Raw genomic sequence first — 23,228 nt, 5'->3', positions numbered from 1 at the left:
TATATATATATATATATATACATCTTAACCAGGGGTACGAATAATTATGAAGGGCACTGCATAATACCTGTAGAGTGAGTGACAACAAGAACAGTGGAGAATTCAAAAATATTGTACTAACAGTGTACCAATCGCTCTGTGTTTTCAATCAAATACAGTTTTTATGAAGCTGACATATATGGATATAGAGTAATCCCTCGCCACTTCAAGCTTCGTGGTTTTCGCAGGTTCAGTGGTTTGCGGGTTTTTCGAAAATACCGTATTCATAAAAAAAACAAACAAAAACACAATAAATAATCAAAAGATGAAAACATTGTGGAAAAATATGTTGTTTCACGTTTTTTCCTGGCTTCTTGTGACCAGCAATTTCTGTTTCTACTTTGTCGGTGCGCTTTTCTAAAATATATGTTTTTGTGTTTGCATTTTGTCTGAATCTGCATTTCTGGGATCCCAAAACATTATTCGGTTCGGTTCCGAACCTAATAGTAACGTGTGGTGAGTGTACCGCCAGCACTCGGCGCTCGTAGCTGAGAGTTTGTGCTCGCAAGTCAAAACAAAAATTTTAAATGGCCAAATGATAGCTCGCATCTTTAAAAACGTGTCATTCGGGTCACTCATATCTCAAGGCACCACTGCATTGGCAGTGTTTGATTTCAAATTCGCCTTGCAGGGAGAGATAACTGATCCAATCTTCTGATTGGATAACCTATCGAGTGTAGTTTGTAGTCCACAAGGTCAGTGATGGACTCATGAGTACTGCGGTTACACTGTGGTTTGCTCCAGCGTTTACAGTTTAGCCTCGACAGGAAAGTGAAAGCCAGAGCAAAAGGATACAGTGTGAAGGGGAAAAAAAATCACAGGAGCATCTTTATCCACTCTGAGACATATCAGGCTTCAGCTGGTCACTGATGGAAAGCAGATAAGGTTTCACTCTGGCTGGAAATGGGTAATTGGACAGTTATGGAGAGAGAGGAGAACGCGGGGTCCAGGAGCCATGAAACAGAGCTAATCAGGACTCGGCATCAGTAAATTGTCTGTGAAGGAGCACATCAGGAGTTCTGACAAGATAAGCGAGGTCTTGCTCAAAGGCGATGCTCTAACAACGATACCCAAAAACTTGAATGGAGGAAAAGCCTGAGCCACTTGCCGGGCCAGGAGGTGGTGCAAGCTAACTGTCTCCATTGTTTTTCAAATACCTTTTTAAATACGTTGGTTTGAAATTCGTCACGTGTACTGTACATGTATGTTTGATATCGTCAGCAGCAGTCAAGTAAATAAGTGACCACAGGTTGTATTTAGTTACTGTCATACGCCGATATGCAAGTTTCATTATTTTGTGATGAAGATCAAAACCCTCATATCTCAAATTATCTTTCCCCATTAAAATTAATGGAAAGGCTATTCATTTCCTCCAGCCTCCCTCCCAACAAACAAACAAAAACATCTCATCTTTTTTATAAACGTAATACAGTAAACATTAATAAAATATAAATAAATAATTTTGAATGTAGTATTGATAGATTCTTTTCCCAAATTGTGTGTGTTTGCACTGTAAATTTTTTTTGCTCGCAGAAACTGGGGAATTTTGTACAGGAGGCAGCTGCCACCCGTTGCCACCCTGTAAAACCGCCAATGGGGATATGGGCTTAAGGTGGCGAGGGCCACTCGCTCATGGAGTTTGCTTGTTTTGAATTAATATGATGTAATTGTCTTTGTTTTATGTCCATCCATCCATCCATCCATTTTCTAATCCGCTTAGCCTCACAAGGGTCATGGGTCATGCTGGAGCCTTTCCCAGCTGTCTTCAGGCAGTAGGCGGGGGACGCCCTGAACTGGTTGCCAGCCAATCACAGGGCACACAGAGACGAACAACCATCCGCACTCATACTCACACCTGGGGACAATTTAGAGCAGGGGTCGGGAACCTTTTTGACTAAGAGAGCCATAAAAGCAAAATATTTGGAAATGTATTTCAGTGAGATTTATATATATATATATATATACATATATATATTTTATATATATATACATATATATATATATATTTTGCTTTTATGGCTCTCTTAGTCAAAAAGGTTCCCGACCCATCTGCTGCTGGCTGGCGAATGTAGCATGGCACGTGTCAAAGTGCCGCTTTACATTTTCATCGATGGTATTTTGTCATTGCAAATCAGACACACCGCAGAACCTGTTCTCTCTACAAAGGCGAATCCTTCGGTCCATTCGTTCTGAAGTCTACCATATTCGTCATCTTTTTTTCTTTTCGCCATTTTATTCGTTTAGGATTAGCTTTGAGCTAATGACCGAGCGGTCTGATTCAAAAGGGGGCGTTTACCTGTTTCCACGGCCAACATAGGCCAGTATTATCCAATTAAAATAGCTCCTGGAGCCAATTGCAGCCCTGAACAGGAAATAGGCAAACGAGAATATTTTGTTTTTTCTGCGAGCTAGATGCAATTATCAAAACAGCCACATATGGCTCGCGAGCCATAGGTTCCCGACCCCTGCACTAACCAGTCGACCACCAGGCCACCCCTTTGTTTTATGTTTAAGCGCTAAAACACCACCACATCGATGCTTTATTAGCCAGTCAGCAGTATTACCCATGATACGTTAGCATTAAGCTAGCGGATTTAAAATTAATTAGTCTTTTAAATACACAAAGTGTAATTGTCTTTGGAAAAAACAAAACAAAGGCTTCAATCTTGAGGTCACATGTATCTCAAAGTGCCACAGTCTTGGTAACGATCAGTGTCATTTGCACAAACTCTCAAATTTTGTTTTCTTTCTCTGAAACTGTGTAAATCACGGGCCGACACGGCAACTTCTCTCTTGAACTAAGCCATACAGAGTGCAGGTATCTTCTATCATGTTTGACAAGTTGAAACATGTCGAGACAGCTTTCAGTCCGTGTCATGTACAAAATCGACTTCAAATGAGTTCCATGAGTAATCAACTTTCACTGGCAGTCATGAAAGTTTGGACCATTTACAGTAAGTCTTGCTGCTGATGGAATGGGATTTTCTTCGAGTCACAATGATTAGGTTTCCATCTTTGTTGTTCCGCAGCGATTTGCCCAGGAAGCGGCATCCGGGAGCAGGAATAAAAGACGGTACATTGCTACGTTGAAAAAAAAAAAACCCAATCCTGGAGAGGCCTCTTTCAGAACATACTCTGCATTTCAAAAACGGTGTCTCCGTTGCCTTTTAATAACATCTAAAATGCTGCAAGATAGTGAGCTTAACGGCAAATGTAGATTGCACTCATCCCCCACTGACGAGTTGCAAAGATACTGACACAGGCAATTAATTTCGTGTGGGAGACACTCGTTCTAATTGGGCATACAGTAAGTGGGACTTTTCTTGGCTGCATGTAAGGCAAAGTGACAAAGAAGTAAAGACCATCTGGTCCCACCGGAGTGAGAAGACTTGCTGTACAAATAGAAACAGAAGCAACAAGAAAAATAGACAGCACCTTCGCTCCCGCATCTAATTGGGGAGGGGTGTTTCTTTGGTCCAGTATGTGACACAATTGGCTTCTTGTTGAAGCTTGTGGATATTTGGACACCGTCAATTTCATTTATCCTTCATGGTTGGTACGTTTCACACCTACCCGCAATTGAGGGGAATCCATGGGCAGGGGTGTCCAAAGTCTGGCTCGCCGTCCATTTTTTTGCTGTCTATTTTATTGTTCTTGGTTATTTCATTGATGTGCAATTTTTTTGCTCGCAGAAACTGAGGTCTTGATTTTTGTTGACAGCAAATCTGTGGCAGAAAAGCAAAATTTCGTGCAAGCACAGTCAGGTTGATTGCATATCTTTGCCATTGTGGCATCTTGTTGGGTGCCCCAGCACACCTTGGGTTCGTGTAGGTGCGCTTTACGGCGTGACAAAATGGTGGCAGAAAGCCACTCTAAAACAGGGCCCGCAAATTTATTTTCCAAAAAGGGCCACGTGAAAAAATGGAAGGCTTGCCAAGGGCCAAGCCAGCAGGCTAACCTCGACTTTGTCTGTATTATTGTATTATTATAGCTAAGTTAGTAAGGGCATTGTCTTGTTTCAATAAATTGCTACGTGTGTAGATATGGTGTGTGTCGGTATAATTAGGAAATACACCCAGCCCTCCAGTATCCAAACCGCTAAGGTCGGAGTGTGTGTGCGTGAGCCTATCCAAGCTGGTTGTCAGCCAATCACAGGGCACACACAGACAAACAACCATTCACGCTCTCAATCACACCGAGGGACTATTTAGAATGTTCAATTAACTTACCACACGTTTGTGGAATGTGGGAAGAAATCGGAGTACCTGGAGAAAACCCACGCAGGCACGAGGAGAACATGCAAACTCCCCACGGAAAGGTTGTGCCGGGACTCGTCGACCAGTAATTCGGAAATCGATTTTAAATGAAATATAAGTGGTCAGAGTGGCACAGTGGACAAGTGGTTAGCATGGCAGAGGTCCAGGGTTTGATTCCAGGTTCCGGCATGCCTGCGTGGGTTTTCTCCGGTACTTTGGTTTCCTCTCCCATTCCAAAACCATGCATTGTAGGTTAGGTGGATACTCTAAATTGTCTGTAGGCATGATCGAGAGTGCGAATGGTACTTTATGTGTTCCCTGCGAGTGGCTGGCAACTGGGTCAGTGTGCACCCCGCCTACTGCCCGAAGACCGCTGGGATAGGCTCCAGCATGCCCGCGACCATCGTGAGGATGATGCGGTTCAGATAATGGATGGATGGATATGAGCCGTCATTAAAATTACATCTTGGCTCTTTAAAAATGGTTAAAATGACATTAACAAAACATTAATCCGACGCACCAACACTCCAAAATTATATATTAATAAGTGAGAAGTATAATATTATTGAGAGTGATTTTTTAACGATGCATTGATGACTTATAAAACATCTAATCCATGAAATGGTGGATGTGTGGACAGAATTATCGGGCCAAATCTTCATGGCCCTCTTCCCTCCATCGTGGAGGAAATAAGACTGTCGCGAATATTAGGACCACTGTTGCCATTTTTGCCCGTCTTCTCTTTGGAAAAATAGTTGTTGGAGTGGTCTGAAAAGTCCCTAAATATATCCAAAATGTTGCTAAATTGGCAACGCTGCTGACAAAAATCAAAGCTCTTGCTTGCTATCTCACTTTTACTAGCTTTCACATGTGGGTACAAAAAATAAAAGCACAACTTCAAAAATAAAAGCCCCTCATATTTTTCGCTTTACTTCGACTGCATGGTCACTGTGAGGGCTGGTCAGCCACACCCAGCCCACTGCGGGTGGGCTAGGTGTGGCCCCCAGGCCCTACTTTGCGGAGTTCTGGTTTAAAGTTACGCCTGCTCAGACCACGTCAAAATACTGGCACAGCCGGTTTAACGTGATTTTGGTGAAATTGCCTGAAGCACAGGCAGACAGATGCCGGGCCCTGCAGACGTACCACCTGCACACATTGTCTGTTGCTACACCATGGCCAGAGCATCCTCTTCCACACAGAGAACGGTGCCATGTCTCCATCAAGACAGTTGTCAGTTGTGTCACATTTAAAGAGAATGGAAGGAGCCACCATGTTTAACGGCAACTTTAGTCGTCTGTGTTCACGCTCACTGCTTTTTACGTGCCCTTGTCTACAAAACTTCCAACACCCGGTCTAACGCACCTCTGTGCTGATTTACGCCAGTCACAAAAATAAGGCCCTGAGCATCCATTTTATTTATGTATTTTTTTGTTGTTTTTGTTCATTTTATTTATTTTGGATGTTTGTCTCTTGACATTGACATTCCAATTGTAAAATATACTCAAAGTGAGAGGAGTGAGTGAGAGGAACTTGGCTGCTCAAGGCTGAACTCGGCAGGGACAAACTGATCTGACACGGCTGCTGGAACTTGGAAGGAGTCTCAGCAGTGGTGGATGAACACAGGGTGAGACAGACAAGAGCAAAGGCAAGAGTAAAGAAGTACAAGAGTCGACTTTCCCTCCTCTTGCCGGGTCTCATCTCCTCCGCATGACAGCGCCGCTCGCTCGGCTTTCTAGCGTGGTCTGCAGCGTGAGGACGAGACGGTGACATTTGCAACAGTTTACATAAACGCCGCCGTGATTAATAGCACTTATTCATACATCAGTCTGAGCGGCTCACTGAAAACTCACTCACACAAGCACTGAAAGAACTTGGCCATGCTGTGGCACTGGATTGTATAAAAGATAACAAACTCATTTATTACATCTTCGTAAATTGACAGACATCACAACATACTTGCACGGTCGCTGTGAGTGCTTGTCACACAGTTGCTAGGTACCACAAGGAAAGGCTACAAAAAACAAACATGCTTTCACATACAAGAGGGGTCAATGCAGCAACAGATTAAAGCCATATTCTGTCGTTTGAATGATTTCCGGAAAGAGAAAACAAAGCGCAGGAGAGTGCCGAAGCTCATTATCAGTATCTTTTATTTTATTTATTTTTAAATTTTCTTTCTTTCTTTTTTTGTGTTTTTTTTTTTTTTTTTGGTGGGTTTTTTTTCGGTTACATCAAATAGAACAGACATACATTGGCACATGCAAAGTCAACACTTTGTGGTGCGTCTCATTACCATCCAAATGCCATTGAACACAGACTGCTTATCTATTTTAGTACTCCAAACATGAAAATAGTCTCAAATATTTACAAAAAAAATAGACGTACAATGCCCATCACTCAAATATATTCATCATGTGGGTTGATTTTTTTTTTTTGGTTCTTTTTTTTTTTTTTTTCTCCATTCATTTGTGTAAAACAAAATACTGTATGTGGCAGAGCTCGCTGTTCAAGGTTCAATTTGATGTACTTGGAGCAAATAGAGGCACAGAAGAAAATCACTTGGAAACAATACAGAAGAGAAATCAGATAATGTGAACCCCAAGAGAATATGGCTTTAATGACATTGTAAAACAAAGTATCTCGAAAGCAGAGCCGCTGTCTTTCATGCCCTCGTCCGCGGTGACCCCTTTCAGCGGTCAGCTTGTTTTCCGCTCAGGTCTGCCTGGTCACAACCTCCACGCGGTACAGTCACAGCAGCCCGCAGCACTGCTCGTCTCAATCAAGTCTGGATGGAGGTGGGATGCGGTCCGCCATCCCATGTGAGTGGGCGGGTGCTGCAGGACGAGCTGAGACAGTCACAAGCCTCTCCCGGTTTCTCTGGAGCTTCCCTTTTTCTTTTCAATCACAAATGGCAGACAAGCAGCATTCATCCTCGAGCACATCAGATCCTGAGGTTGTTGTAATTCACGTACGTCTTCTTGGTGGCTTGACCTAACGAAGGAAACAAAGAAGATTGTGGGAAAAGGGGAAAGTAAACTCGGGCTTCATGCTTTTGAAAAAAAATGTAAATCATGTAGCAATGGTATGAAAAACATGTAAAAAGCACTCCTTTTATTGAGAGACAATATCAATAAATAAATAAAGCCAACTGACGGACCAAAAATGAAGCAGAGGGATTTTTGGGGGAGCAACTTGCAGCCTTTGTGATCGAAAATTGCATTCTGCCACACTGCGATGCCAATTTACCATACCATACCATTTTTGACCGCTTATTTGGGATTGGGTCGCAGAGGGAGCAAGTTTAGCAGGGAAGCCCACACTTCCCTTTCCCCAGCCACATCTTCAAACTCTTCCGGAGGGATCCCAAGGCGTTCCCAGGCCAGCTGGGAGACACAGTCTCTCCAGCGTGTCCTGGGTCATCCTTGGGGCCTCCTGTCGTTGAGACATGCCCGAAACACCTCACCAGGGAGGCGTCCAGGAGGCATTCTAATTAGATGCCCGAGCCACCCATCCGGCTCCTCTCAACGTGGAGAAGTCGAGGCTCGGCTCTGGGTCCCTCCCCGGATGACCGAGCTCCTCACCCTATCTCTAAGGGAGAGCCCGGACACCCTGTGGAGGAAACTCATTTCGGCCGCTTATATCGATGCAAATTAGAAATAGATGAATTGTTCCGCACTAGCCTAAATTAAACCCATCCTATTTTCTACACCACTTATCTTCACAAAGTTCAAAGGTGAGCTGGAGTATATCCAGGACTTTGGGCAAGAGGTGAGCCACGCCATGAACTGGTTGCCAGCCAAAGGCAATATTTTTGGGGAGTGTGAGAATTAACAGATAAGTAAATGGACCAAATTAAAAGAACATAAAATCCTAAATAAAATGAAATTGTTCACGTTTTTTGGAGTTTTGAACACAAGATGAGACCAGCTGACTCGGTAAAGGGAACAAGATGCGCAATTTCAACAATTACAATAAGCATCATGGGGAGTCAACATTTTGAACACTTTCTTTGTTTCTATGCCTGTCCCTTGAAAGATGTTGTTATGTGATACCGGTCTGCAGCGCAAAAAAAAAAAAAAAAAAAAAAAGAGTAGATACTTTTCTTGTGCGCTGAAAAAAGATCAATGATGTCAACTATAATTTGACTTTCATCGACAAAATAATCTCGATCCTTTACTAGTTGGGACTACAATGGAGAAAAGCAAATATGCTATCCGCTCGTCGACCGGGTCACTCAAAACAAAACAATCCTTCAAATTTGCAAGAAAATATGCACCGTCTGTTTCGGTATCAAACTGCGTGGTCCATTCTTCTCACCAGCTGTGAGCAATCACAAGCAATGTGTTCTGGGCCAGTGTATCATTTGCACTCCCAATGCCCCAGTGCAACCTCACTTTCTATTTTCACATGTTAACTAGCAATAAAAAAACAAACACTCCACAAGTGGGCACCGAACAAACGCTATGCTCCGAGTGCGGATCGCCATGGAAACGAGCCGAGCGCTCGCCTCGTCGCCGCAGCGTGCCCTCCTGTGATGCAGAAGCGTTCGGGGGCTTCAAACGTTCAAGGTGCGCGGTTTCCATTTGAGGTCTCGCCGACTCATCACGACTTGTGCGAGGTGTTTGAGGAAGGGACTTGAGTTCGGAGGCTCAAAGGTGGTGTGGGGGTTTCAATTTTTCATGTTGTGGACTGCACTCAGTCAGTCAGTCAACAAGGCTCACGTCTGTCATCCTTCCCGCACAGTGGAAAGGGTCGACGTATTCTGCCTTTAATTAGATTCGCTTTCGACTGCTTTAATGTTGCTATGGCAACCATTTCCCCTGGGCTATGCAATTAAAGTCGTGCCATTCCTTTACAGCGTTTTGTAGTCTGGGTCTGCAAGTATGATAAATAAAACATCACATGTACGACAGAATTTTGCTAGTAACTATAGGCGGCATTAAGGAACACCAGCCAGCCATTCTGAGAGCAAGTGTGTCAGTTTTTGGCTTTTAATATTTATAATCTTGTACATATTGGATGCATAGCAGCCTGTATGTTTCTATATGAAATATCTCTGTTTTTTTCAGTCATCACTGAGATCAACCTGACCTGAAAAGCATTAAGAATTTTTGCGAGGCTTTACTGGTCTATGCATGCGTGGCTCATTTATATGTACCGTGGTGCCTTCAGATATGAACCGAATTAGTTCCGTGACCACACTGTAACTCAAAACAATTAAATCATCTTTCCCCATTGAAATATTTGGAAATAACAATAATCCGTTCCAGTAACCCCCGACTAACTTCTTTAATCAGGAAAATTAGTCTTTTGTACTTTAGAAAAACACTGTCATAAGATGTAATTGGACTTCAAAATGTTTGATGCTACTCCAAAGTGATGTTTACTCTCAAGTTAAACATAAAGCTAAATTACGATACATTCTGTATCTAAAACAACCCCATAATGACCTTTTGTCCACTAGATTAATGCTACTGCTGGTACAATATTGGAAAAGAAATGTATAATCCCTTGTGCAAATGATCTTTGAACACAAATTGTACATTAATGTAACATTACTAACAGACCTCTTTTCTTTATTCTGTGCGAGGAGCTGACACAGGCTTAGAATAGCTGAAGTGTGTATTCTGTCCAGACGTCTAAAGTCTGCTGCCATCAGCTGGCCAAGGCATGCAGCACCACAATGGCCATTCAACTGATGCAAAGTCTAACAAAAAGGCTGTGATTCTTTGCAGCTATATTTTGTGATGTTTTCCTGACTCTATTAAGCGTTCTTGGGTCACAGAATTGAATTTGTTCCTTGAACCTGTCCTCAAAACGAGGTTGCGTTTCTTATTGAAATGAATGGGAATGCAATTAATCCGTTTTCGACATAGATACAAAAACACAATTTATGATGATGAAATACAGATCACATCACTGTGCGATGGCCTAGGCTTTTCGAGTAAATGTTGTTGTTTACTGTGTTTACTGCTAGCCATAAATGGCCCACAATGTAGCACAGTTTTTACATGACACCGTGGTATGTGGTGGTCATTTTAGGCAACAAACAAGGATGGCTGCAGCCTGTGAGTGCTATGGTTCTCATTAAAAACTGTTTTTTTTTTTTTTTGGCAGACTGGAACAGATTAATGGCATTTCAATTCATTTCATTGAGGAAAGATAATTTGAGAATACGAGGCATTCGGAATTAATCAAACTCTTATCTTAAGGCACCACTGTATGGCAATTGCAATTTAGTTTGAGGACATTGAAGGATGATAATTTCCAAAGTGACCAATCTCACTTTTTCTGTGAAGCCATTATCCCCCATCAATACCAGTGCAAATGTGCACAAGTGCACATCTTCATAATCCTATAAATCACCCTGAGTCGTCTCCTCTCGGGCTGACAGGCCCTGAAAGCGAGGTATTTGGCGCTCTGATGGTTACAGGCATTGACGGACAGTCTCCAGAGACGGCAGAGCCACAGTTCAGGTTTCGGGGCGGTCATGCACATAAATTCGCCATTAATAAATGTCACTTCCATTGCTGCAAAAAAAGAAAAAAAAAACATAAAAAATAGGGGGCACGCGTGAGGCAAGGGTGCGGGTTGCAGAGATAAGGCGAGAAGACATTCATAGAGGTGAAAAGCCTACAGAGCGGACGACATGATGCACTTCTGGGATGGCATCCTGCAGACCAAATGACCCGCTAGAGGATGTTTGATGTTGTGCTGTGACAGATGCTGAGGTTTGCACCACCCCACCTCTGTGGAGAATGTCTCGCCCCATTGGCTGCATGCACAATTCCAACAGTATGTCTTGATGTACCAACTCCCTGACTGACCGCGTTCATGCGTACATTCAGGAAAAGCACATGAGCGCATTGGGCTCATGACAGATGAGTATGACAACTGTTGGCTGTTTGGAGACATTCCAGGGAATAGCTGTCATCCCGCAGGCATCATTCAGGGCTTTTGAGGAGCTGGTGCACCTGTGGGCGCCGTGATGGCTCCGTGTGATTAGAAGCGTTGCGGGAGAGGAGGCGTTTGGCCCATGTGATGTGTCATTTGCATCAGCTGTCAATCATCACCATCTTCCCCCCCAATGAGGAGAGATGCGTTTGGTATGCTTCCAATGAAGGACGTACAGTTGACTAGGTTTTTTTTTCTTTTTTGGGACACCTGCAGTGCATTTCCTGTGCCGCTTGTTTCGTTTGAGTCGTGGGTGTGCCAAAGCCTTGGGACTGTTTGGCAACCAATAGCGGAGCATGTATGGACAAGCATTGCACACGAATGGGCAATTTAGAGCAGGGGTGTCAATTTCATTTTCGGCACCGGTTGTATTGTAGTTGTGGTTTGACTGGGCTGTGATGACTGTGATTATCACATAAATGTATAATCACCTCATCATATTATCAAACCATACGTGGGCATTCCGTCAGACTGAAGGAGGGACCGTCAGCCTATCACCGTTTCCGTCGGTATTTCAGGCTGACCCGCGGGGGGCCAGTCCGTACTTTGTCGGTGACAGCCAATCAGTGTCTGTGACATTATTTCTATGTCATCCACAGGCGCCAAACAAGCCGACACACAGCCAAATAAAGAAAACAAACAAACAAAAATCAAAAACACACACAGCTTGTTTGGTAAAATAGATAGATAGATAGATAGATAGATAGATAGATAGATAGATAGATAGATAGATAGATAGATAGATAAACCTCAATACTCTCTCCTATTGCATGATTTGTTTTTGTTGCTATACAAACTGGTGTGTTGATTTTACTCAAGGGCAGTGGAGGCAGCGTTGTGCCCTTACCTTGAGGGAAGAGGCAGCAACAGCAAGTCCACAAAGAATTATTCATTGTATTTACTTTGCATATTATTATTCACTGTATTATTTTGTGCATATATATATATATGTGAGCGCACGTTCAAGCTAACATTGGAAGCTAATGTTAGATAACAGTGGAATATATATATATATATATATATATATATATCCCTACACTTAATGGAATATGCAGAATTAGAAAGACGGACCAAAATGCCATCTGGTCTGGCACTGCTCCTCGCTACTGGATACCTGACCATTACGCCAACAGGAGCTGTAAATAAAAATGGAGTTGTCGCCCCATCCCTCCCTAGCCAGCTATGATGATTTCCGCTTCCATTTTGCTATGAGCATGTCACAACAGTCACTTTGAACACGACCAGACAAGACTTTTATCGTACACAAGAGCAAAAAACTGTGGTTGCAGCATTTTCCCCAACTCCTTTTCAAAATTCTTAGAACCATGGATGATGCAATAAATCCAACAGTTCGTTTGGGTTGGTTGATCCCTCCATCCTTCCAATTTCAACGCCGCTTATCCTGAACCACACATATTTTGCAAGTTGACGATACATCGACTTCCAAAATGTATCCGGACCCAGATGATTTTATTTTGTGCAATCACTTGACACAATAAAATTCAACACATTTTTTTCATTGTATGGATCAATTACTAATCCCGATTATTTTGATTTCTATTCAAATCACACTTATGATTCAGTGATTTCAAAACTTATATACCGTAAATTCAACTATTAAGAACTAGCTACTTTGCTCACTTTGGCCTCTGAGGGCAGTATGGTGCACGCATAGAGATACACACTCTAAGAGGATAATAATTCTGAAAAAAAGACGAGAAGAAGAAAGAATAGAACTGTACAAATATAACTCATTTCCCACAGAGAAGAATATATGCCTTGGAGTTGTGTTATTTTACTTGTTTCTATGTGTTCCTACAATGTTTGTGAGTGAATATTCTTTATTTGAAAGAATTGTCACTCGATGTTGATTTTCTATGAGTCCATCAACAGGATTTCCCATTGACTGTAAGCATTAACACTGTCGATTCTCCGAAAATGACGTACAATGTACGTGTTATATTGAAATGGCATACGGTGTGTGCCATTTTTGTTGTTTGTTTGCTTTTAGTTTGACAGTAAACTCCAACTGGGACATCATTAAACAACCTCTTACTCCCAGGGCAGAATGATATTCGTCACACACTTACTGGAAGCATCACGATGAATTCACAGTTCTTTCACACCACAGGAACACAGGCATGTCAAATAGTTTTCTTCGATTAGAATGGTTTTTGTGATCGTGACTAGGCAAAATACAATTTTGAATTCTTGCCCTGCCAATTGATGACCTCACTAAGCGTCAAAATAGTCCCAAGTCAAATCTGCATGTAAATTTACCTTCGGGGCTGGCCAGTTCCTTCCGCATTGCAGCAAATGTACTGTATCAAAATGTTTCACTCGTTAATGTCGAAAAAACTTTCAAGATCGAAGCTACATAAAGCTGCAAGGCTTCCACAGAGTGAGGAATAGGCGGAGTTTTACGACACTTCTCAGACATGTTTTAGTTCATCCCGGAGGCGTTTGCTCGCAAGTTGGCCACACCAAACTCATCCAGACACCCCTTCACGGAGCTTACTTTGTGCACCGCCGGAACAGAAAAGGCCCCCCCTTCAAATTTTCCCCCAACATTGGCTACAATACAACTAATCGACCGACGTGTCGAAGAAGGTTAATAAATGAAAAATTATCAAATTAATTCATCTAATGTGTCCCAGTAGTGTACTTCCACCGCACACAAAACACCCGAACCTAAATAATCATTGTGATCATGTTGAGTCAGAGCATAGCGGTCTGAGTAACACTGCTCTGCTCTATAGATGGATTATCCCCTTCCATTCCATTGATAGAATTCTCAGTTCTTCTTCAAATCTCTCCGTCCCTCCTCTTTCTCGGGCACACTCGGGTTAAAGGTCTTGGCGATAACTGATGCCGTGTTCTATAGGCATTAGACATACTTTTTACCCTGGCACACAACCAATTAAATTGGCCAAATGGGATTTCCAAGTGCATGAAAGGAAGTCTGAGAAAGCGAGCGGAAGTAGCAGAAAGACATATCACTTTACCCTCCAGGGGAAACCGTTTTAAAACCTCAATGGCACAGATATAAATGTGGACCCGACAACATTTGGTGGAAGTGCAACAATAAAAGCTTTGTCGGTGAAAGGAAGATATACCGTAGCTGTCAGGGTCATTCCCATGTTTAGCTCATGCATGAAGCGCCGATTCCGCCGCAGCTTTGCGTCTCGATGACATGATGTAAAGGTTACTCACTCATGGGGTCAGCAGCAGGGTTCTCACAAAGCTCCGTCTTGGCTTCTCCATTGGGTCTCTCGCTGGGCTTCTGGGACAAGCGTGACGACATGGTAGCGGCTGTCACCACCGCCTTGAAGCTACGTTTCCTCTTCTGTACGTTGAGCTCAGGGTGGAAGATAATGATGTAAACCTTGGGCATGTAGAGCATGCCCAGTGCTACTGAGGCACTGAGGTTCATGGAAATAGTCAGAGTCGTCGTCTGGATGTAGAGCTAGGAGAAAGCGCACACAAGTAGCAAAAGAGAAAAGAGTTTATTGGAGGACAACGAGGAGGAAACGGGTCTGAATGGCTCTTTTGTACGAGACTCAAACTTCGGTTTTGGACTTGATGGAAATGAAGTTTAATGATGGGCAAATTTCGCTGAAATTCGCTCTCAAGACAAAAAAACACCAAGAAAGGAAGTGCTGAACAATTTGGAAAAAACATCCAATTCAGATTTTTTTTCTTTCTGCTCAACATTGCGATTGCTATTCAATACTTCTTCCCGTGTAGTTCTTAAGCAAACACTCGCATAAATTAATCTATACTACAGTAAAATATATCAGATTTATTATAAATACTTAGTCTGATGGGGTAGGCTTACACTAAAATATCAAAAAATAAACCATGAATTAAGATGAAAGACAATTTATTCATCTACTGCAGTTGGAGTTGTTCACTTGCTAAAGCCTGACATGCAGTCTTTTAAGCGTTCACAATGACAGCTACACCAAATTCCAAAGAACAAATGTGGCGTAAATGTAAGTCGGTTAGTCACAAATCAGACTGCAACAATAACACAAACAAATCTGTGTCTTCATCGCTTCAACTTTTCATGTTCATGAAACAATATGTAAACATGTAGACTGCACTTAAGCACTCAACTTATCTCGGCACTATATAAATAAATACGTGAAAAACATAAAACATTCATATGTATATACAGCGTTGCCCATCGCGTGCCAACTACTGACTGAAGTTATGTGGTTGTTTGAAATACTGTACATACAATGTGTAATTGTCTTTGCTTCATGTTTAGTTTGACAGTAAACCTGCTGCTAATTTGATCCTCATGATGAAACAATGTATTGAAGGACTGCCAAGATCCCATTCTCTCTTGTCGGATTATTGACCTCGTTGCTGCTCTTGCTCAAGCGTTGTTTTCTAGACCTGTCGATCTCGTGATTGTCGCTTTTGCCACCAGTTCCTCGGAGTGAGTAGTGATATTATTTTGTCTTTGATCTTGATCTTGTTTTGTTTTCGTCTAATTGGACCCGTGTCATTTCGTGTATATTCTCTGCGTTACTATTCCCCTGCCTTTTGCAAGCACTTTTTTGTTTAGGCCTTGTTTTTCCTGGCAACTCGTGACCAGCGATTTTTGTTTATACTCTGTCGGTGCGCTTCTTCTTGTAAATAAATATTTTTGTTACGGATTTTTTTTTTTGTGTGTGTCTATGTTTGTGGGATCCTGCGTCACGGCAAAAGACGAAGTAATAGCTTGAAATCCCGCCTAAACTGACCTCCCAATCATCGGCTAACTATGGCCTACAGTGCTCCTGATTGATCGAGGAAAATTCGATTTTTATAAAACTGCAAATCTAATGATCTTTGTCGGTTCTTTTTCCATTTGTTGTAAATGTAGGTTTTCTTTCTTTGTTGACATAGGTCTGGGTTACAAAAGCAAGATACACTTACAATTTCACTGCAATAGATGTGGAGATGTCGCTCCAGGAATGCCATACGCTCGAAATGCAAAAGCAGGGGTGAGAGGGCTGAGGTGGATCAAACCAGTTTCTAAGCCAGAGGATTGGCCGAAAAAAAGACAGCTCCCATCCCACAAAGGCGCAAACACCACATTCAGGTAAGAGTGGAAAATCATATCCTCTGTCCTTCAAGAATGATGTCGCCTAAGTTGGATCAATGTATCGGTTTGTATGTCTTATTACACATACACATTGCTTGGTTATCTGCCTTTTGGCGGATGGCACCTCAAGAGCCAGCCAGACAGAACAGGGAATGTATTGTATTTACTGTATTAGTATTTCATTTATCTCATCATTTTTATGTGAATCATTTCACTTTGTTTTGTTTTTAATCTATCTTCACATAAAATTCTTTTCAAAACTACACAGACACTGAACATATTTTAATATTCAACTTCATTCGAGACAGGGGCTCTTCATTACTATTAACGGCATGATTTATTTTTGCTTAATTTTCCAAAATGGAGAAGAGAAGAACAGCTACACTTAATGAATTAGTTGATTTCTCTTCAGGTTGACAGATTGTCTTTTCCGTCTACAATATAATTCCAAAAACAAGTTCAAGGTCCATTTTTGTCCTCACTGTAAATCGTAGGACAGCTGGTTAAATTGACTCCAGAAACATGCATACCGTCAATGCCTATGTTGTCGTCAAACATGAGGTTATATGTTGACAATCAGACTATGATATCAGATGATCATATCAAAGTGCAATTAATGCCTGTGGAACATCATTCAATCAAACCTGTGGCTGCAAACCTGATGCGAAGGCAGTTCAAGGGCATTAATGTCAACGGCTGGAGAGTCAGATGCCATCATCTAAATGTGCTCGCGCAGCTTCCTTCCCACCAGCGCGCCCACTCCCACTCCTGACGAGATTGATAGACCCGGGCCGTGTCCCTCCACCTCAAGTTTCCCTTCATGTCAGCCGTCTCATTCGGCCTCTGCAGCCTGCACCGTATCACGGTGAAGCGTCTCAGCGACAGCAATCCACTGCATGTGAATGTGACTGCAAAGAATGACTGGCAATGGTCTTCGCCTTTTTGACAGCGCGTTCATTTGTCTTCCCGCAGCGCCGCACGCAGTCGCCTGTGAAAGGCTTTCAGCGCGTTCTGCGTTAAGATCGTTCAGGGTACGGCCATTGATGTGAGGCGCGTGCTTACATTCCTCCGTGACATGCCGTCTCACTTATGTAACACCTTTCACATTCTCCTCTTGCAATTGTGATCTTATGCAACCCGCATTAACTGTCTATTATTCGTGTTCTTAAAGGATGGAGCCTTTGCTTTCATTTGAGGGTCTGAGAGAGAATCACTAGAGGAGGATATATTGTTGTTTCCGGAGGAACATACCACTAATCCTGTGTTTCAAACCTTGATTGAACTAAGGCACACATTTTACTGAAGACAAATCGCCCGGCACAACACCAAACAAAAGCACTGAAATGGTGATGATCTCGTCTCCATTTACAAACACATATTTTTACTCAATGTGACACGTGGGCCTGTTCAATGAAACACAATGCTGATAGAATTGCAGGAAGTCATTCAGGTTATTATGATTATATACAAGGTGACAGGTAGGCACACAAGTTTATTAGAAATGTTGCCATGAAATGGAAACGCATTTCGTTCACTCTGCAGGCATGAATTGGGATACGAATGATCCATCTTAAGTTTTCTTTCAAGACACGAGGCTTCGTTTTTTTTTTTTTTTTTTTTTTTAACTTTGACTTGAGGGCAAAACAATCGGAATACAAGCACTGTATGGTGGCAGATAAGTCAACTCCAATCACTTCACAACAAGTGGCAGTTTTGCAGGTGGTGAGCCTGTTTAGTGCCACTTTCTGTCAAACTGGACATAAAACAAAGAATTACACGTTGTGTATTTTAAAAGTGCCACCGAACTTTGCCTTCCACGAGATTAATGCCATAGTTGCAGTGTTATAATGCTTTCAGCCAGAGGTCCCCACTCACAGAGAGACAGACAAAAAAAAAAAAATTCTGTGTGCTGAGCTGTAAATGAAGAGAGTGGAAGAAATCAATCCCGATTGGCGCAAGCATGTTACTTAGCAGAGGAAAAGAAACAACAGCAATGCCTCAGTAGCAAAGAGAAACAAATCTAAACATAGATGGACTACAAATGGAAATTACATTCCTCCTAAATCGAGTGCTAGGCTCTCTTCATGTCTTTGGATATGGATTAATACAGTACTGTATATGTATACATTGGCCACGATCACAAAAAGAAAAAAAATCTGCAATATATAGGATAGACTGTACAACAGATGTTTTAAATTGTAGCCCCACAATATGTATCGCGCAATCTCTACTCACAGATATATTTCTTGGCTAGAAAAATTTTTCAGTTTACTGAATCACTTTGAGTAGCCATGAAAGACTTCTCAATATAATGAAGATGCAAACTCCTCCATTTAATGTTTTATCAGGTAAATATTGAATGATATTTGTCCTTCTTAAAAACACATTCCAAAATGTGGTTATTTGTAAGGGTGAGAGTGCTGGAATGGATAAATGGCATTTGTTTCAATGGGAACGCTGATTTGAGAGACTGTTCGTCACTGGCAAAGGTAGATTACCAAAGATTATTTGCAATTGTTGAAGACAGTAATCCTTTTCTGGCAAATCAAGTGAAATTGAATCCCGATGATTTGTCGCGGCACCCAAGGGGGGAATCACGGCACTCATTTACTGCATTTAAAAGCATCACACGTTGCTTGAACTGCCGTTCTGTTTGCCGCTGGGAGGTGGACGGCTCTGTCATCAAGACATTCAGAACCACGCGAAATTTGCAGCAAGGCAGGGAGACGGAATCACAGAGAGAAGGAAATTAAGCAGTGACATTATTTGCTGACACTTTTTGTGGACACCGTGACTAATGGTAATTTCTTAAACAGGACCCTAGCCCACTTTCATTGCCAGCCACCATGTTTTTCTCTTCTGATCTACACCAATAATTCCAATGCAAGATTATCATGCCGCCAATACTGGCACACACACACACACACACACACACACACACACACACACACACACACACACACACACACTCTTTCCATTGCTTCCTGCTTCTCTGTGGGGGAAGGCATGAAGCCCGCAAAGCATGCATTAGTAACCACACGAGTATCCGAATGATCTCTAAACATGCTGTTCTCCTGAGCTGTACCAATATCTCATTTTGATGCGAGTTTCTGATGAGATATTACGGCAACCAATAAAAACAGTGTGCGCCGCCCATGGCGTAAGATATAATCACCAGAGATTCCCTACCTTGTGTTTCTATGTTTAGTTGTAGCCGGTATCCATAGCAACACTACCCAGTTTGGTGTGCAGCGCAACGCGACTGGAAGAAGCTTTTTTAATGAGATTTTGATCCCTTCAACGCCGCAACAATGACCCGTTTGCAGCTGATTTATTGACCGCGCAGAGGTTTGCTGGCAAGCTCGCTCACATTCATCACACCCAAGGAAATCGCCAAAGGAGAAAGTGTAGCAATGCGGGCTGTCCTCCCCTCACATGGAGCAGACGCACATAAAAACGCAGCCAAGCAATTCACTAATGACCATCGTTTGAGCTTGACCCAAATTCGTCGCCCTCTCATCCACCCCTTAAATGTCACAAACCATCCATAATTAATTCCTGTTGCTTTAACATAAATAAATACATGAAGTCATTTTGAACAGCTGCTCTGCAACTCTCTATTTATAGCCGCCGTAATGATTTATTAACGCCCTCATCAGGAATCGAGCGCCCGCTTTTGAACGGTGGATCTCATTGACAAGCCCGAACGCAACATCCAGCCACAACAAATGACACGTCTCCATTTTAGACAAAAAGCTGTTGAGCGTAATTCTCATAATTATAGCCACCAGGGATACACTTAGTGCGAAGGCAATTTAGTAGGCTACGGCTGAGGAGCATGGATGCACACGGCGATGAGGACTTGATTCAGTCAGTGACAATCAGGATGGCCACACAACGACTTCAATAATGGATCTGGGGGATTTGGGCTTCCTCCCAACTACCTGCGCGTCTTTTGTTGTCGGGGGCTGGCCTACTTTCTAGCCTGGCTCATGCCATGAATAACTCTGCCTGGCTATGTGCTGCAAAAGACTGAATCCGCTCTGGCTTGACGTCAGGAGAGCTCGTCAATGAAGGTCTGAATTTTAGGGGGGTTTCCCGAGAATGAGACTGTCAGGATGCATCTTTTCATAATTGGTGGGGGGCGGGGTAGCAATCGTTTGTTGTAAATCGTAATTCTGGAGAAGGCACTTACGAAATGACTTTGAGGAATTTTGAATCATTTTCTTTCACTGGGGAAATAATTCATATCTTGGTACTGAGGAATGGTTGTGTCCTGACCTGTTAAGCAAGGTCCTGGAAACAGTGATGGAAAACAGGAGGTGTGAAGCTTTGCCAAATTCAGGGTCGCTTTTTGAACATGTTCAAGACAAAAAAAAAAAACGATTTCCAGTCGCGCTGCAGAAAATAGCGAACAAATATTTTCAACGCTATCGTGGCCCGCGCAATATGCATATCGCAAAGGCGTGCAATACGTTTCGCATGGAATTGTACGCTTTTAGCTGACTTTCACCAATCAGAGGCAACCTTGGATGCGCATCGGCATCCAATAGATGAACAGTATCTAGGGGCATTACTAACATGAATAACAACAACAACAAAAAAATGACTGGACAAAATGTCTTTCTTTTTGAGAAGCGGCAACTGATTAATGGCATTTCACTACCTGTCACTGGGACAAGCACGTTTTGAGATATCATTGGCATCACGTTAAAACTTCCTGTGTCTGAAATTTGAAGTAAATTGATCATATTTTCCGCACTATAAGACACACCTAAAAGCATTCCATTTTCTCAAAAGCCGACAGTGCGCCCTACAATCCGATGCGCCTGATATTTGATGGTACAGTCTCATTATATTCCTCATTGAGGTGCTTCCTTGTTAGTGTTCAAATGCCATCTAGTGGTGATTATTAGCAGGAACCAATTGTAACCTAAAAGGGTTCTGCCCGACACTAATTGACATGTGCATTCACCAACACACACTCAAACAGACAACTGCTTAGTGAGCTCAGCTTCGCCCTTATGAAACAAAGATAATACCAAAAGCATAGTTAACTACTGACTAAACGGAGTAAGGAGACAGGCAAGACTTCTTAAGATATTTAGCCCCTTGTGGGCGTGAGCCCACGAGCTTTTTGTGCCTTTTTGTTGAATCGGTTGTCTTCATAACTTTTGTCTTTCCTTTCTTTCTTTGTAATGCCATCTGTTTATATGTTTGTATGTTTCATGTCCGTGTTTGTGATCAGGTCTCAGAGCTTTGTTACAGCTGCATCAGTTGTGAAGGCTCGATAGAAATAAAGTTGTATTGTCATGTATTCCCTTTAACGTAGCATAGCGCAACCGCAGCCACTATTGTAGCTTCTATTCTATGCACCTTATAATGCAGTGTGCCCTACATATGAAAACAGTTTTGAGTCACCAGCATGGCAATGGAACAAATTAAACCCGTATCTCAAGGCACCATCTCGGTGTAATCTGGTAATTCATTCTTGCAGCTGATGGGTGAGATGCAAAATTAAGTTGCTGGGGGAGAGACTTACTGTACAGCCCCAGTTGCACATCAAGCACTTCAAGAAAAGGTTAAAGCAAGGTCTCCCTATTTTATTTATCAGAGTTCATTTCAGATCAGATGTCAGCAAGCATATAAAACGAGGTCGTCGATGTCATGATGTTTTCGTCTCAAGACTGAGTGATGACGACAAACAATGAATGCGGCAACTTTACCAGCATGCACCCATCACGAGTCCTGTCAAACAACTTGGTTGGACGGCATTTTCATTTTCAAGCTCCATTCTGCCGGCGTTTGTATTGAATTGCTAATTACATGCGACACCACTGTCAGTGACTTGAGGGCGCAAACTTGCTTTTAAGCCAGATGAGTGTCTTGTCAGTGATTAGAGTGCTGCGTGTTTCTCCGCTTGCATGGCAGCGTTTCACTGTACAGAAGGATGCTTCGTGATTATCCGCTCAAATTTCACTTTGCTCGCATTGAAACTCAGTTGAGGTTTTCACATCTGGGTTGAAAGCTGGAGGCTATTCCCTCAGAACAATGGGCCACGTTGATTTAAGAAGAAAATGGCTTGCACTAATTAATATTTTACTCCAGAAACACTTGCAAGCACCACCACAGCCAAAACAATTGATCACCTGATTGGTGCATGAGAGCCAATAAAAATGTACCCAAACAAGTTTCCCAAACAGCTATATACAAAAAGAAATACAAATAAACAATAAACATTGCATCAATTGAATTGTCACAGTCAACTTCTCTGTGGTGTGCCCACCTTGGTAACCTGGGGTAAGTACAAGACAGACAAACGGATATACTTACTGTTTATTGAGAAGACTTGACTCTTCTATCAGCTCATCAGTACAACACTAATATTCGTCATTCTTTGCAAAATCATGTGCAACTTTGACTACAGTTATATTGTCTGTCTACATGTTGGGCAAAACCTTCATCTACTCATCGGGGTCTTCTAATTTTGGTTTTGTTTCCTCATGTGCCCTTTTTGTCGCGACCTGTTCTTGTCATCAGTGTCCCTTGTATTGAACCAATCAGCTCCCTCAACCCTTTGTGTCTTCTCCAGGTGTTTTTCATTGTCTCGTCACTTTGCTTGTATTTAGTTCCCTGAGTTCTGTCAGTCTTTGTTGGGTCACTGTGAGTGTGAGTATACGTGTTCTCCTGTTATGTTTTGTTTCCTGTCTTAGTTTTGTTGTTATTTCGGTTCTGTGTGATTTCCAGGCATTTTTTGAGTACTTCGACTTACTGTTTTTCCATTGTACTCCTGTTTGTATTTTTGTTATACATTTTGGTCAATCCACCCTGCTCCTCCCTGCCTCGCCTGCTTTTTGGGGTCCTACACCACCATCATACAA

The 23,228-nt window shown here is 42.3% G+C and overlaps 1 protein-coding gene across 2 annotated transcripts in view; it reads right to left on the bottom strand.

Annotated features, from left to right (window-relative positions):
* Positions 1-6,187: 6,187 nt before the first annotated feature.
* The window catches only part of LOC109515024 (metabotropic glutamate receptor 7-like), a 123,648-nt gene continuing 106,607 nt past the window's right edge, over positions 6,188-23,228 (bottom strand). For both annotated transcript variants that reach the window (XM_019868560.1, XM_019868561.1), the window contains exons 9-10: positions 14,463-14,715; positions 6,188-7,286 (exon numbers count right to left, since the gene is read on the bottom strand). In XM_019868560.1, the coding sequence (XP_019724119.1) occupies positions 7,237-7,286; positions 14,463-14,715 (303 nt within the window). In that variant the 3' untranslated portion in view covers positions 6,188-7,236. The remainder of the gene's footprint in view (positions 7,287-14,462; positions 14,716-23,228) is intronic.

Source organism: Hippocampus comes, unplaced genomic scaffold (genome assembly GCF_001891065.2).
Source record: "Hippocampus comes isolate QL1 unplaced genomic scaffold, H_comes_QL1_v1.1 scaffold41, whole genome shotgun sequence".
NCBI lineage: Eukaryota > Metazoa > Chordata > Actinopteri > Syngnathiformes > Syngnathidae > Hippocampus > Hippocampus comes.
Note: the sequence above shows the minus strand (reverse complement) of the source record. Positions and strands in the feature narration are given on the sequence as shown.